Source organism: Gorilla gorilla, chromosome 22, assembly GCF_029281585.2.
Source record: "Gorilla gorilla gorilla isolate KB3781 chromosome 22, NHGRI_mGorGor1-v2.1_pri, whole genome shotgun sequence".
NCBI lineage: Eukaryota > Metazoa > Chordata > Mammalia > Primates > Hominidae > Gorilla > Gorilla gorilla.
The window spans coordinates 23,448,457-23,466,491 of NC_073246.2; the positions used below are offsets into that span (position 1 = coordinate 23,448,457).

Below are 18,035 nucleotides of genomic sequence, written 5' to 3' on the forward strand. Positions count from 1 at the left end.
GCTATATATCAAAATAACGTGTAATCTTTCAAAAGAGCATTAGAAAAATATAATGCAATATTTTCCTGAAATATTTGAATTATTATTTAGGAATACAATTCTTGTCACAAATACTTAGTGATGTGAAAATCTCGGCAAACCATTCATATTAATTCATTTAAAATATTTAAATAAATAACTTGAAAATGAAAAATTTGTATTAAGCAACAACAAAGGACAGAAAGAAACATAAATGTTTCCAAATATCTAGAGAGATTAGTAGGTTTTTATGGCTTGAATTTCATTGAAAAATAACAAGCAATTTATTAGAATTAATGCAGATATCTGGGTTAACTATAGAGAAGAATGGCTTAGCAAAGACAAATTTTAAATATTATTATGAATTTCTTCCCAATATAATATTAAAAATTCTTTCAAAATAAGAGAGAAAACTTTAAAAAAGAAACAAAAAAATGTTGCAATTGGTGCGTTGATCTCAAATCTTTTTCACATTCTAACAAGGCCTCTGGGCTTTCTGTGTGATTTGGTATGTTCTATAGTAGAGAATACAAATGATATAGCAAGAACAGTTCATTCATCATTATTAGCAAATTTGACTGGGAATCTTGAATGGGATAGATGAAATAAATAGGTTGATTTCATAGTTTAAGAAATGACAGAATATGCTGGCCAGAGTGTATAATAGTAACAAAGTGGCTGGTACATGCATCTTTACTACAAAAGGCCTAAGAATCAAATCTCTAATTAACCAGAGAATCTGATTGACTTTATTCTGAACCTCTCTTCTCTGTATTTTTAGTGTGATTACAATTTGCTCCTGTGAACTATAAGGAAAATGCTGAATTGTATTCATTTTATAGTGCTAGCAATTCATGAGGATAATCAGCATGGATTTACATTTTTTTAGTCTAATGAGAACTCAGAAACACGTAATTAAGTAAAATATTCTGAGAAAGACACTGTGTCCTCTAATAGTTTAAATTAAATTTTAAAAAGATCTTACACCATATGCAAAAATCAACTCAAAATAGATTAAAGACTTAAAGGTAAAACCTGAGCCCATACATCTACTAGAAGAAAATTTCTATAGAATGACTGTTTGGTACCCTCAAAATTTATATATTGAAACCTAGTCCTCAATGTGATGGTATTGGACGTGGGGCTTTGAAAGATATTAAATCCTAAGGGCAAAATGCTCATGAGTAGGATTGGTGCCCTTTTAAAAGATATTCCAGGGAGCGATCTCACTTCTACATCTATGTGAGGGTGGAATGAGAAGATGTCTACAAGCCAAAAACCAGGCCCTCATCAGCTGTCGAATCTGCTTTTACCTAAACTTGGACTTCTCAGGCTCTGGAACTGTGAGAAATTTCTGTTGTTTATAAGCCACTTAGTCTAAGATATTCTCTTATAATTGTCTAAATGTAATAAGCCAGAAATGGGCACCAAAAAGTAGAGGTGCTGCTCTAACAAATACCTGAAAATGTAGAAGAGGGTTTAGAATTGGGTAATGGCTAGAAGCTGTAAGAGTTTTGCAGTACATGCTAGAGAGTGTTGGCATTGCCTCAAATACACTATTAAGGGAAATTCTTGTGAGGGCCCACAAGGGAAAAAAGAGAGCTACATAGAAAGTCTCAATATTCTTTGTGAATACTTAAGTACTTCTGAACAGAATTCTGTTGATACAAATATAAACAGTAAAGGACGTTCTGATGAGGTCTCAGACAAAAATTATAACATGTGTTGGACAATGGAGGAAAGGGCATCATTGTTAAAAAGTGGCAAAGAGGCCTGACGCGGTGGCACATGCTTGTCATCCCAGCACTTTGGAAGGCCGAGGCGGGCAGATCATGAGGTCCGGAGTTTGAGACCAGCCTGGCCAATATGGTGAAACCTTGTTTCTACTAAAAATATAAAAATTAGCTGGGCTTGGTGGCATGCGCCTATAATCCCAGCTACTCAGGAGGCTGAGGCAGGATAATTGCTTGAACCCAGGAGGCAGAGGTTGCAGTGAACCAAGATCATGCCATTGCACACCAGCCTGGGCAACAGAGCAAGACTCCTTCTCAAGAAAAAAAAAAAGTGGTGAAGAACTCAGGTACACTATGTTAGTATCCTAGTGTTTTTGGTAAGTTACAACTTGTGTGTGATGGAATCAGATATTCGCCTGGAAATTTCTAAACAAAGTGTTGAAGAAGCAGTCTGATTTTTCCTGACTGCTTATATTAAAGGGCTAGAGAAATACATGATTTAAAGATAGAATTATTAATCAAAAGGGATGCAGAACTTAAAGATTTGGAAAATTTTTACCGTATCCATTTTGTAACAAATGAGAAAAACTGGGAAAGAACATTAAGGGTTTGGCCAGGAGGACATTTGATATAGAGATTGATTAGCATGGATCAGCCATCTCAGTCGAAGCTAGGAGTTATTTTTCCAGACAATGGAGGAATGTCCATGAAGCAGATACAAAGATAATTAGAGCTGCCACTCCCATCACAGGATCAGGGTTCAAGTGCCTAGGGGACAGGAAGTTTCAAAGGAAGGTTTGAAGGTGCCTACAGGATCTCCTACTGCCATCTCACATCGTGGGCTCTGCTCCTGTTACGCCAGCACTATGCCTCTCATTGTCCCAGGTGTGGCCCCATTGGGGCCTGGTCTCGGGTAGGACATGGTGGGTGCCCCTTCAGAGAACATAGGCAGCAAACTTTGGTCATGTTCCTGTGGAACCATCTCCACCAGGGCACAATGTGCCCAGGACCTGGGAGCGTGGCTGCCTCCACGTGGATTTCAGAGGAAGGGCCTCTTAGCAGAGCTGCAGGCTCAGGTCCCTAGCTTTGGAGAGCCGCTGGGCCCCAGCAGAGAACTGGTGTAGGAGTGGGGCTCAGGCACTGAGCACACTTAGGGGCAGGACTGCTCAAATCAATGGGAGTGGAGCCTTCTTAGCCTTGGAAATGGTGCCTTTATTAGATAGACCCCAGAGAGCTGCTTTGCCCCTTCTGCAATGTGAGGAAAAAGTGACATATGTATAAACCAGGAAGCAGGCCATCACCAGACACTGAACCTGCCAGCTCCTTGATCTTGGACTTCCCAGCCTCCAGAACTGCGACAAATAAAATTGTGTTGTTTATAAGCCTCCTAGTTTATGGTATTCTCTTTTAGCAGCCAGAATGGACTAAGACAGAAATATAGGGAAAAGGCTTCTTGGCGTTGGGCTGCACAATGATTATTTTGCATATGACACCCAAAGCCCAGGTAACAAAAGCAAAAATAAACAAGTGGGATTGCATCAAGATGAAAAACTTCCGCACATAAAAGGAAACAACCAACAGAGTGAAAGGGAACGTATGAAATAGGAGATCATATTTGTCAGCCATATACCTGATAAGGGGTGAGTCTCCACAAAAATATGAAAAATTCATACAACTCAATAGCATAAAACCAAATAACCCAATTAAAAGATAAGCAAAGGATCAGAATAGCTATTTCCCAAAAGGAGACATACACATGGCCAATAGGTATATGAAACGGTGCTCAATATCACTAATCATCAGAGAAATGAAATCAAACCACATTGAGATATCAACTCACACCTGTTGGGATGGCTTTTTTTTCAAAGAGAGAAAAGTTAAGTGTCCGCAAGCATGTAGAGAAAAGGTAACAGTGTACACTTGTACACTGTTACGGAAAATAGTATGACATTTCTTAATTCAGCAGTCCCATATCTGGGTGTATATTCTCAAGCGAAATGTGTACTTCTATGTTCTTTGTAGCATTATTCACAAGAGCCAAGATATGGAAACAACCTTAATGTCTATCTGTGAATGAATGGTTAAAGAAAATATGTATATATACACACACACACACACATATGTCATATTTATAATATAATATATATACACACATATAATATTCCTGTATGCATACATATGTGTATAGAATGTTTATATATATTATATATAATATTGTTTATATATTAGAATATAGGATATTGTTATATATTTATACATATGTATACATTTATATACATTATTTATATGTACACACATATGTATATAGACATAAAAAAGAATTGCTGCATGATCTCACTTATATGTGGAATTTAAAAGAATCATACTCATAGAAGCAGTGAGTAAAATGTTGCCAGGAGTGAGAGATAAGGGAAATGAAGAAATGTTGGTCAAGGGATACAAAATTTCAGTTATGCAAAATGAATGCATTCTAGAGAGATAATGTACCGCATTGTGACTATAATTAATAATGCCATATTAATGATACATATGGATATGTGCTAAGTTAATAAGAAATGTAACTATAGTTAACAATACATATTAAAATGTACTAAGAGGCCACATATTAAGTGTACACATACAAACATATTAAAAAACTGGTAAATATGAGAATTGGTAGATATGTTTAATTAGCTTGAATTTGTGGTGATTATTTCAGAATGTATGCATATATCAAAACATCAAGTTAAACCCCTTAAATATATATAAGTTTATTGGTAAATTATCTCTCAATAAAGCTGGGAGAAAAGCATATACAGTAATATCATTTTTCTTATTTATCATTTTTATTTTTGTTTGTATTGAATTTTTTATTGGGAGATAATACATTTTCCTTATAATTCACGTTTATGAGGATTTTCATTTACTACAAAGTGCTCTCTGTACTCTAGTTTTATATTAATAGGTCAATATAAAGCTATGGGTCATACAAAGCTTTAACTTAAGCTAGAATCATGTTCAAATCCAAACTCTGATGCTTAGTGGCTAGTTCATCTTTCTGAGCCTCCCTTTACTGGTGTAGGAAATGGAGAATGTAACCAAACTCTGTTAGTTCCGGTATTAAATGAAATAGGATCAGATAGGACTTGAATAGTAGATTTTTCCCTAAAACAAACTTTAATTTGGAAAAGTAAAATTTGTTTTCAATGTTCAGCAACAAGAGCAGAGTGCATTTGTAATAAAGGATAGCTAGTATAGATTTAACAAGTGCCCTCATTGGGTCAGTTTTCTTTAAAAGTGGTGTTTCATTTGGTATAATTTTTAAAAACGTAAATTCAAGCACTAACTGCTGAATTATTCTTTTACATTTAAAATGTGTATGCTAGATGAGGGCTGAGGACAGTATTTATGGTATGTGATATGTGTCCTCACAAGATCCTTATAATAAAAAGATTCTCACAGTATAGTAGCCAAATACAGTAATGAGGGCGTGATCAATAACTAAGAAAAAGTTATATAGAGATGTTATTAGGAGGTTAAATAGCTAAAATGGAGGTTAGAGTTTCCATCAGCACAGAAGAGAGAGGAGCATTTAATTACAAAACCTTAACTCATCCCAGTTCACCTGGCTAAAAAAAAAAATTAAAAAGTTTGTGGCAGAAAAAGAATTTGGCAGTATGGACATTTAGGGAAGTTAGCAATTTTGTGAGTGAAAAAATTTAGCAATTTTCTGGTTATCTGACATCATGAAGGTATTTTATGAATATTTTATAAAAACCTACGTATTTAGACTATAGAAGGAAATGTTTAGTAATTACACATTTATGATATTTTACATACTCAATGGACCTTGAAAAAACATCAGTTGACTTTTTCTTGAATAAATAATTTTACATATATTAAGAAGTATTATATTTGAAATGAAAAATACTATAAATTGTTTATGAAACATTTTGTTCAATGAAACTGTTATGTTTTTAAATTAATGTTTTTATATAAGGGAAAGTTTTTCTATTTAAATAGGAAGCCATCTGATTTTAAGGGTAATATGTACTTCCTGTATAAAATCTCACAGCATTAAACTCCTATTGTTAAATTGTTTATTTTGAGTATAACTTATACTCATGATGGAAAATTACATAAGCAGTACAATAAATATATTGTAAAAATTTGGATGTGCTGAACTGTGATCTTAATGCCATCAACATATTGTTTTGATGAAAGTCCTAGACAAATGACACATCATTATTAGATTAATTTTTCTTTCCACTGTTCATCAAAATATATATCCATATAAATGTTTTATTAACCAATAATCTATCCATAAAAGTTATTTATACCAAAATATGTATGCATACAGGTAAAAGTATGATTCATAAAATATTTAAAGTACTGTTAAAAAAACTAAGATTATATTATTAATATTATGCAAGTAATGAGAACTTCAAACACAATATAATTTGTGCAAAAATGCAAATGTAAATTTCAGAAGTAAGTGAAAATATAATTGAACTGACATGATTACATACCTAAGCTTCTAAGGAAACTTAAAGACAATTTCATTAATAATGGAATTACCTCTGAAGTCATTCGTACGTGTGGAGCTGGCGTCAAAGTATTAAAATGTTCTGCGTGTGTATAGAAACGGTAAAAAATTATTTTTATTTTGCCTGTTGCTAACTCCTGCAGAAGTCAGTCAGATAATTCTCTCAAAAATAGACCTGCTTTTGCTTCTTTTAATTGTTTACAGATCAAAAGCTTTTTTAAATGAGAAACTTGAGGGACGTCACTGTGTTTTCAGATCTATCTGAGGAGATTAACGCCAAGTGTTATTTTGGATGATCAGTTTTACCCTTGCTAAGCTTTGTAATTTCTCATAGCTCTCTGAGTTGTTGCACGGTACTTGACAATATGAACAGTTCCATTGGGGTTAGGTGATAAAGCAGCTCTACATCTGGGGAGACTGTAATTGCTTACGTTGAATAGGACAAAAACCCCATGAAGAGAGCCAGCGTTTGAGAAAGGAAAGAGAACATGAATAAAAATAATCTTACTTTAGAATTTTGCTGAGCTTAATTAGTTACCAAATATGTATTTAGTTGATGTCGTTGTTGCAATTGTTGTAAATACTCTATAGTCTCTACTTCTCTTGACAGCCAACAGGAAATAATTTATAATGCATTATAGGAACAAAAAATTATTTTGTGTAGTTCCCTTTAATAAAGTCTGATTCTCTAATAAAAAGAGAGTAAACTTTCAAATTCAAATTTTTCTCTCTACTATGATCATTTCCAAACTTATAAAAAATGTAAAAAGATTTATATTTTTCTGTCATTTTTAAGTTAAAGTTTTTTTAATGTATCTTGACTTTTTTGTCTTTTTTGCCTTTGTAGACAGGTGATAAGGCGTTATTTCTAAAATTCAGTTATATATAAATGATGTAGAAATATTAGTGCAGGAAACTAGATTCTATAGAGAACTCATTTCTGTTGCCGTGTTAAAGAAAAATTCATGATTGTTTATAATTTTTGGAAGAACCGTGTTAAGATTTGTAAATCGTGCTGACTAAATATAGCTTTAAAATACCTTAATTTATACTTTGTCCTTAAAAGCTTTTACTAGTTTGTAACCTAGATCTGCTTTCTCCTAATTCTGGAGTTTGAATTTCTAATAAATTACAAGGCAAGAACCCATCCCACACTTCAGTTTAAGGTTCTGTTGTTCTATTTGTATATGCAGATTTAGGGAAAGAAAGTCTCACATTAACTAACTTCATAATTTGAGGTACAACTCTATTATTGAGTACACAGCCTTTCATTTTCCAAGTGGTAGTTTTCTTTCAGTCCCTACCTTGGGTGTTCAGAAACTCTTGTTTGGTAAAATGCCAGTAAATTACAGATGATTTAATGTATATATCCTCTCATTTAAGAAAGGCAAGTCAAATTACAGATCCAGGCTTTGCCTCCTCCAAATCTTTTCCCTGTCTCACTTTAATGTAGTCTCAGTGTGTGGAGTTCTATTTCACACAATAATCTTCATGTTCACGCAGTGTTAATGAGCCTCATAATAAGAGTTATTGTATCAAAACCTGCATTCAGAATTCAAAAACAAACTGACTTCTTGTATATAAACTTTGCAAAACTTACATCAATAGGTTTATTTTATGCTTCTTCCCTATAGTTTTAAAGGTTATCTATAAAACCTCTCTTTGGCCAGCTTTCAGTTTTCATGTTTTAGCCCAGGACTGTAATAACAGTTTAACCATCAGTGTGCCCTCTTCGCTCCTTTCCTCTGCCAACTGATGTGAAACTCAGTCAGTACATGGGTAAGCCTTGAATCTGAGAACAGAAACATGTGAGGAAACAGGGAAATTCCATTCTGAGTTGATACAGTGTAACTAAGGAAATACTTACCCTTGGCAGAGATAGTGGGGCATGCAAAGCTCCTCATAGCTCCTGTGAAATGTTAAAGGAAGGGGATTGCTGACAATGCAAGCCAGAAAGAGCTTTTGCCTGAAATACTCAGATAATTCAAGTAAGATCTGCACTTGATTATTTTTTGCTGGGGTATGTGGGGTGAGTATCATCTTTATTGTTTAACCTGAGTAATAACCTCAACTTTTCTCACAGTAGATTTGCCCTGGTACTTTGGTAGCTCTGCTGTTATCAATTTTTAACCTACAAAGATGAAGAAATCATATCTAGAATAATGATCTCTACACTTCTGATTCATGTAGGATTTTATTCGCAATTGAAAGTGTATGTTTAAATTCTTTTGCTTCTCTTTTTGCCTTGTATTAAGAAATACAATTGAATATAAGCATTGCCAGATGCCATCACCAACGCAGCCAAGTCACAGACTACTGAATGCTCTTAAAATGATGTTGCAGCTGCACCAGGATATCACAGAAATATGGAAAGGCATACCATATATCAAAGTTGGCTGTTTTATAAAAGGGCGTTTATTCTTCAAGTCTTATTCCAAAACATGTTAGGCCTTAGGACAGTCAATATGATGTTATAGCACAGTCTGTGTTCTATTGCACTCTTTACCCTAATGAAGCATGACTAGATATAGCTTGGGGCGTATGAGCCTAGTTCACCTTTGCTTTTGCTTTTAAAAATATCTATTATCTGATTAAATTAATAAAATATTGTGATTTTTAAACTCTTGTTAAAGGAGTTCAAGACCAGCCTGAGCAACATAGTGAGACCCCATCTCTATTAAAACCAAACAAAATGCTAAATAAATGCCTTGATTGTAAACATTGAGGAAAAGAATGGAACAAAAGGAAGCATCAAAACAAATTCATGTTATGCTGACTTTCAGCAGAGGCTTTACATCTTAAAGACAGTAAAATTCCAATTTACTAGCATTTTAGCAACCTTGGTTAAATTTCCTCTTCTCATTCCATAATCTGTATAAACAACTCTTTATCTATGCACTCAGCTTCTCTTCAGTGTAACTATACACTTTTCTGGGGCTTAAATTATATACCGTTAACTACCAATTATCAAGTGGGTTTGGGTTTCCTGAAAAGTTTGCAGGTCATTACCCTGTCAGAAATCATTGAATTCAAGCCTTGGCTATGCCATTTATCCTTGCAGCTTCTAATCAGTAGGATTTCTGTGCCAATCAATCTATTCCCGATTGGCCTCCCTTAAATCTGAAATAATGTATTATAATCTGAGGCTTCAATAAGGCAGTACACTCTAAAAAGCAAGTTCAGTTGAGAAATTGAGAAATATGAAATTAAATTTTGCCATTTGGAAATTAATTTTTTTTGTTGATTTTAGAACATCCGTACAGGATTAAGTAATGTCTGGTTGATATGTGTGTTGTGGCTATTAATATTTATCTGGTATAAAGTAATTTATATATATTTTTTTCTTTTAATTTTAGACACAGTACATTCAACAATGTATTTTTTTCTTTTCTAGAATGTGATAATATAGATTAAATGATTACAATACAAAATGCTAAGCCAGACCTTGTGGCCCACTCCTGAAATCCCAGACTTTGGGAGGCTGAGGTGGGCAGTTTGCTTGAGCCCAAGAGTTCAACACCAGCCTGAGCAACATAGTGAGACCCCATCTCTATAGAAAACAAACAAAATGCTAAATAAATACCACGATCATAAATATTGAGGAAAAGAATGGAATGCAAGGAAGTATCACAACAAATTCATTAAGTATCCTCATATAATACACAGAATATGTTATCTAGTAAATTATAATTATTAGAAATAATATTAATAAATTATATTACAATGTTATTGCATGTATATCATTTCTGGTCATGGTTTATGTAAAACTATAGTTCTGCAAAGATAATCCTAATTACCTATGATTTAATCTTTATATCTCCTAATATTAATTGATTATGTGACTTGGAGTTACTGTGTAAACCAGACATAACTTCCTTTTGATTTTCATCAAGATATTTTTATATCCCCTAGCTGAGTTTCCGCTTTCTTTAGCAAAAGCATTTAAAGAAAGTGGCAACTATAAAATTCTGGTAGCTCCATCAGATGAATTTGTGAAGATGTAATATTTTGAAATCTGTAATTGCATCCAAAATTATCGAGGGTCAAATAACAAGGGTTGACATGACCCAGATATTTCTAGTAACCTTTATTTCCCTATGCCTTTTCATATTCTTCCTTAGTGTCTTATTGAATCCAGGTCTGGTAGAGTATGTAAATGAGAAGAAACTCAGAGTGAAAATACAAGTTATGAGTAGGCTTCAAACTAGAATTAAAACAACTTGATTTGATTTGAAATTGTAGAATAAACTATTTTTGCTGTAGTTTCAACTTTGTCACACTTGTTTGACATGACTAAATCACCTGACATTGGAAGCCAATCTGCATATTAAATTCCATGATTCTATTAAATACTATAGAAATAATCTATGTAGAGTACTTCTACTTGAGACACATACAGAATATATGCATTTTAGCATCATTAACATCATTCTTGGTTTTTGGATATTAAAAAGATTTAACTTTCTACTTTGAGAATGTGTCACAAATGAAACAGGTAATTTTCTTTGAAAGTACGTGGCTTGGAAAGCTAAAATATAGGTGAAGAAGAGAACTATTCACAAATCATTTTCTTTTTATATGACTTATCTATTTTTTAGGTATTTCATGGAAAGATTTCAGTGAAATTATTCACTCAGAATTGTAATAGTTTGATTTGTTTTCCTTATTAAAATGTGTCCAATTAGATATATATGTGTGTGTATATATATATATATATATGTTTTATTTTGTTTTGTTTTGTTTTTCTTCTAGCAATGGTTGTTTTGAGCAACCTGGAACCAAATACAACTTATGAAATCAGGGTTGCAGCTGTAAATGGAAAGGGACAAGGAGACTACAGTAAAATAGAAATCTTCCAAACATTACCAGTTCGTAAGTAATCATCTCTATTTTTTATTCTCTTTTGTCATTTTCTTCACTTGCAAATTTAATAGATTTTAAAATGTAGGGAGATGTTTCAACACTTTTGGGACCTGAATTATGTCTTTGGTGAAGTGGTTTCTGAAGACAGTGACATCTCAGATTTATTAACATAAAAATAACTTTGCTTTAGAGCAAGGCAAAAAAAAAAGAGTGCCCTAGAATACACACAGTAAAAATTGTTCCCGGGAAATTGTCCTCATTGCAAAAGTGTCCTTCTTACTTATGGTCTGATTAATTGGATTGTAGTCTTCAGACTATATTCTGGGAGAAGAAAAATGTCTATGTAACATGTTCAATATTTTGTTCTTTTGTGGAGGCCTGACTATTGACCTTGTTCCACAAATTATATGGGCTCTAAGTGTCAAAAAAGGAATCATTATGTTAATTCATTACAACAGTGACTGCAGGAGAAGCCTTGTTCTGGTAACTATCATATTTTGGGGAATTGTAAGTTAATTGAGTTTACATAGAGTGAAGATTAAATTTTAAAAGGCTTAACATTTCCTTTATGTTAAATAAATTACTTTAAATGTGAGAAAACATAAAAAATACGACTGAACCACTGTTATAAAAATCTATGCGTAACACTGCCTGATATATATATCTTTTTATATATATATATCGTTATATATGTATATATATATCTTTATTTATATATATATATATGTTAGGACAGTCAAAATGGCTGCAATATATTATCTTACAGAGTATCTCTCTATTGGTAATCATAAAATCTGTCAGGTAAGTTTCTTTTCTCCATTCCCAATGCTAGTGGTTAAGATAACCAGCCAGATATGGTGGCTTACACCTGTAATCCCAGCATTTTGGAAGACTGAGGCAGGCAGATCACTTGAATCAAGAAGCTCAAGACCAGCCTGGGCAATATAGTAAAACCCTATCTCTCCAAAAAATAATAAAAAAAGAATCAGCTGGGTGTGGTGGTATGCACTTGTACTCCCAGCTACTTGGGAGGCTGAGGTGAGAGGTGAGAAGATCACCTGAGTCTGGGGAAGTCAAGGCTGAAATGAGCCATGATCACACTATGGAACTCCATCCTGGGTGACAGAGTGAGACCCTGCCTCAAAAAAAGAATGAAGAAAAGAAAGAAAGAAAAAAGAAATGACAATAACCTGCTGAGAAGAAATAACAGGTCATTCCGGTTTAGAGATATGAAATCCTCTTCAGTCCATGGTCTGTTTTTCTTGGCCCTTCACATAGAAAGTTCTTGCACTTTGGTAGATCCCTGTTCTATTCAAAACAATATAAGCATCATTGTTATATGGCTATCTCTATGTTGAAGTATAATATCAAAGGCAAGTATATGAATGAACCTAGAAGAAAATGAAATATTGAAACACAGGTCTATAAAATTGGATACTGCAAACTTTATTCAAATTTGCACCCAGGAAAGAAAATGCTTATTAAAGCACATTTACTAATTGCAAGTCATTATCTTTACTGGTAGGTATATATTCCATACAGATTGATGTGTTAATGTATTCTTATTAATAAATGCTTACAAAACATTTACAAACTAAATTTACATTAAGAAAATAAAAATGATTTAATACTATTAATAATAAGAGAAATAAAGTTTTACATTTGTGCAATGCTATGCTTTTCTAAGAGCATTTGCATATCAGTGAAAATAATATATTTGGTCCTCAGGCTACAGTTTTGGCATGACACTTCTAGATTTATAATGTTGCTGCTTCTTGGATGGGGAAAATGATCAGAAATTATATCACAAAAGGGCAATGTCAAATGGTAAATCCAGGATAACAGCATATATTTTGATTACATTACTGTTCTTTTTATTAAAATATAGTTTCTCTAGGTATCTGAAATGTGTGCAAATGAAGAAATGTTGTATTGCATATCTAGGTGAACCAAGTCCTCCATCCATACATGGACAGCCAAGCAGTGGAAAGAGCTTTAAACTCAGCATCACCAAACAGGACGATGGAGGGGCCCCTATTTTGGAATACATTGTGAAATATAGAAGTGTAAGTACCTTGTTTATTATCATATCGTGCTAGGTTTTTTCAAATTAAATTGAGTTGCACTGAATTTATAAACATATCAGGAGAGAATGTGTATTTAGTAATTGTGATAATAAATGCTAATCTTCCTTCCATTCCTGACAGTCATCATTGTGATTTTTTGTTTATTTTTTTGTAAAATCTATGCATGGATCATCAAAGTATTCTCACGGTTTTCATCTTATGATTTTTAGGTGTGAAATGGGACTAGTAAACATTTCAGAAATGAGATATTATTTCCCCTGTTTTGCTGACAAGCTTCTCATTTTATTTGATATTAGTAACTTCAGGCTAAGTCCCTGGCAATCATATGTTAGGTAATATTATTAGAAAAATCACACCTCAAAACAAATTAATCAAATAATTTGACTTATTTATCCATAATGTTTAACAAAGAATGGCCACGGTGAACTTGATGAAGAGGGAATCCTTTTCTTCAACTTTAATTAGCACTATCCAGTAAGGAAGTTTGGAGAGTTAAAAGCTGCACACAGATTTTTGATAGCAGTTAGAGGTAAACAATGTTCACTAGTTGCAGAGTCATAGAGTGACACTATGGACAACTGCGTTTTGGCTTCAGAAAAGATGATTTCAAAAGCCACTGAAAATAATTTCTTCAACATTTTTTTCCATAAGTACCTTGGAGTATTGGTGTCTACTGTAAAATAAGTTAAAAATGAAACACAATTTTAAGTTAAATTTTCTAAGATTCATACAACATGCATTTTACGCTTATGTTGACTGAATCCATATTAGTGCTATCCAAATTAATTATATTTTAGCAGATCATGTTTAAAATAATTACTCCATAGTAGTGTGTGGGTTAATTTTCAGTATTTTCTCACATATCCCCAATTTTCTAAATTATAATACTGCTGCTTCTAAATGGAAAGATCTACATTCTGAGGGGTAATAAAAAAGAAACATTTGATTTTGAATGGCATATTTTAATAATTAATTTTAGATATCAAATCAATTTTTAAAATTTAAGATTAATACTCCTTTCAGAGGACAAGTTTTTGTCCCAGCTTTCATACTCAAGTGAGGTCTCTTGGCCATTCTCATTTGCACATTTGTAAACACGGTAGAAGGGAGATAATCTTTTCTAGGGAGATAAGCTTGGCCAGAATTCATGAACTGGACTGTTAGAACAGGCTTTCCATGCAGATTGTTGCTCACAATTCTAGGATGAAAAAATTTATTGTACAAAATACTGGGGGATAATAACAGTTTGTAAGGAATTCTAATAAAATCCCACAGTGGACTCTAAAATGCAATGACTAGTTGTGAGACAACGTGTTGTATATTTTTATTTGTACTGTATTGCCAGTAGTGGCCCCAGTCATTGATGTAATCAAAAATATTTCTTGAGTAGCACTGCATCTATTTAGAGCAAAGCAGAGTCACAAAATGGAAATAACGACATTTTAGACAGCCATATATTTATGTATACATATACATAGTTTAAAACATAAATTACTATTTTAAAAATCTGATTTCAAATTCATATTGATTTCTTTAAATGTGGATTAGAATTAATCTTTTTTAAGAAGTTATGTGTGAAACACAGATGGATAGAAATAAGTAAGATTTTAAGCATAATGAGATTAGTAAGATTGAAGAGACTCAAGTTCATATAATGGTACTCAATACATTTTACCTTTGCACATAGTTGGTAAGGTATAGTTGATACGGCTTACTGATAAAGTTTAAACAAGAACAAATTTTGTCTCCAGTAAACTTACTCCTTCCGTTTTCTCTCCTTTCTCTTTCTCCTCCCAACCTAATGGTAAAAGTGCCTGGTTTCTTCCCAGTTACCCAGTGTCTGTGCTTACCACGCCAATAAAAGTATGTCCTTTTCCCTCCTCTTCTTTCTAATTTCCAACCCTTTCTAACTCCAGAAGTGCTAGAGGGTCTGTTTTTCATAACGCATTGGAAATGATTGATTGTATTAATTCATACATAACTATAATTGTCTGATAATCAATCAATTACTAAGTTATCCATCTTAGAGCTACTATCATTTTAACAGGGGACATTGTTTTAATAGTAGAAATTTAGGCACCTATGGCAAATTTTGCAAAGGGAATGGTTCCATATCCTTTGTATTATGAGATAGGCATTGCTCACTCTTGGATATTTTGTATTTTGTAATTAATCAAATATAAAGTGACACTTTTTCACATTTTTTTCAAGGGCCAATGGAAAGTTAGAGAATTTGAGTGACTTGGTGGGGAGAGGGAACAGACATCAGAATGTAATTCATAACAGTCTAAATATGGATGGCAGCAGTACTGGGCAAGAGGCAACCCCTCAATCACTATCTCATCTCAGCTCAACTGCCCAGCTCTTGTGCCTTCGGATACAGCCATCCTGGCACAGTTTCTCTTGACCATATCACTTGATAGTATGCCTTCTAGTTTCATACATTAAAATACTCTATATATCCCTATTTTGTTGTTGTCTCTTCTCTTCTCCGCCTCCTCCATCCTGTCAACATCATGCTCTGAGGATCCAATTGGAGATACCATGATTGAATAAAAAGTGAAATAACTACTTCAAAAAGTTCTTGATCATCTGTTCTCTTTATATGATTCCAAACTACTTCATCTATTAGTTTCTCAAACCACATGAACTCCACAGTGGAGTAAAGTGCAACTGAATAACTTGAAAAATGGTTTAGACATATTCAATATATTTTTAATAAAAAATGAAGAAAAAAGTACATAGAGGAATCTGGAAAATAAGGAATAGCTCTAAGATTTTCACTTCTTGATTTCTTCTTTGGCCGCATCTTTCAACTCCAGCGTGCACAGGGCTATATTCTGAGAACAGTGTAATTTAGACAATATATTCTTTATATGACTTGATTTCTAGCAGACACTGAATCTAAGCCTTTAATTTGGGTTTCACTGGGAAAGGACAAGAATAGCTATATCCTGTTATAGAAAGTGTAAAACTTCCTGTAGATTATGAACCAGGAAGCACCATTATTCTGTCAACCCGTAATACAGCACATGGCTTTGTTCACTCACCCATTACAAAGACAGAATTTATTGGAACAGAACTAGAGTAATAAAAGCAGAATTAGATATCTCTGTGGACTCTTCATGAAAATTAATGTCTCTAACAATAAATCAGTAAGTTTAAACCATGTGTTTGGAAAATAAAGACAAACATATTAACCTCATGAAATGTTTGGAAAAAATCATGAAGTTATTTTTACATCTACTTTGTACTTATAGTGTCAATGTAACTTCATATAATTTAGTACATAGATTTTTACATGCTTCCATGAGTTTTTCACCATTCTATTTCTAATTTGATGATAGCTATGGGATCATAACTATCACTTAGTGTTGGCATATTAAATACATTTCCTTAGCTAAAATAATTGGTAGCTTAAAATCAATTGTGAGGAAGTACTATAGGGACTAGCATTTGTAAGTCTTAATTGAACTTCTTAAGTAAGTTGGAGTCCACAAAGTTGTACACTATCTCAATGGCCATAGGATAAGAAAGATAATTTTGAAAAGGGCATTAAAATAATAAATAAGTAAAATCAAGCTTTGATTCTTAAGAAAACATATTTTCCAGTTAATAATGTTTATGTATGTACATGGAAATTTATTTAAAGCCATTATAGTTTAAGTTTTGAAGTATTTTTAAACAATGAATACTTATGGACATTAAAGAGTAGCAAGCATTTTAGTAATTTTTCTTTGCTGTAAGTTAAGAGGATGAGTTTTATTCTTCTTTGTATAGATAGACTATATGTTGTCTGAATGAACAAATACAGCAAGAAATCAATAAAGAAATTAGCTCACTATGCAATTATAAATAGTATTATAAATAGAATAATATGAGAAATAAGAAACACAAGAAAAAATGCACTGCCAATGTTTATAGATATGAGAACACAGAAAGTAATGAATAGGAAAAATTAGATTTATTTTGCCTTAAGTACTATGTGGGTGGTGGAGACTAGCAACAGATTATGTAGGGCCTAATTTTAAAAAAGTTTACCAAGCATCAGCACGTGGAACAAAGGCAAGTAGAATCTGTTATGATCACGGAAACAGAGATTTAAATTTAGAACTCGGCTAAAATCTTCAAACCTTTAAATCTTCCACATGTGTGTATATATATACGTGTGTATATATATGTATACGTATATTTATATGTATACATATATATATACACACACACATATACACACACATACACACATATATGTATATATAATTTTATATACAATTCGATGTTTTAAATTTAAGATTAATATCTTTCTCAGAGGACAACTTTTTGTCCCAGGTTTCATGCTAACAATGATGAGTACCTGTTTGTTTCTTTTGGATATTCTGATATGGAGACTTTTGTGCCTCTACCCAGGACAGCTCTGAAGGACTCACTGGTCTCTCGATGAATCTGACAGTGCCATGGTATTCAAGCCAGGTCCCTTGATGCTTCTCGTTTGCCCGTTTGTAAACTCTTCTTGAATTCTGTAAATGGTCTATCTGTATATATATATAAAAATATATGCTTGCATGTATATATACACAATTATATATAATATATAAAATATATGTGTAAATATATATATATATATATATTATATATAAAATCCAGACTGATCAATCACCTCTCTGACACTGAGAGTAGCAAATGGAGTTTTAAATAATTTCTGGGCCTTCTGTGAGGTCATGTAAGTATGAATACCTGAACCATGCTACCAGGGAATCCAGGAACTGGGAACTGCTTTATATACATACAAAATCTTAAATCACAGGACAT

The 18,035-nt window shown here is 33.0% G+C and overlaps 1 protein-coding gene across 5 annotated transcripts in view; it reads left to right on the top strand.

Annotated features, from left to right (window-relative positions):
• NCAM2 (neural cell adhesion molecule 2) overlaps positions 1-18,035 on the top strand; it is a 551,993-nt gene that overhangs the window by 464,279 nt on the left and 69,679 nt on the right. For all 5 annotated transcript variants that reach the window (XM_019017903.4, XM_019017902.4, XM_055374042.2 and 2 more), the window contains exons 13-14: positions 11,029-11,148; positions 13,084-13,205. In XM_019017903.4, the coding sequence (XP_018873448.1) occupies positions 11,029-11,148; positions 13,084-13,205 (242 nt within the window). The remainder of the gene's footprint in view (positions 1-11,028; positions 11,149-13,083; positions 13,206-18,035) is intronic.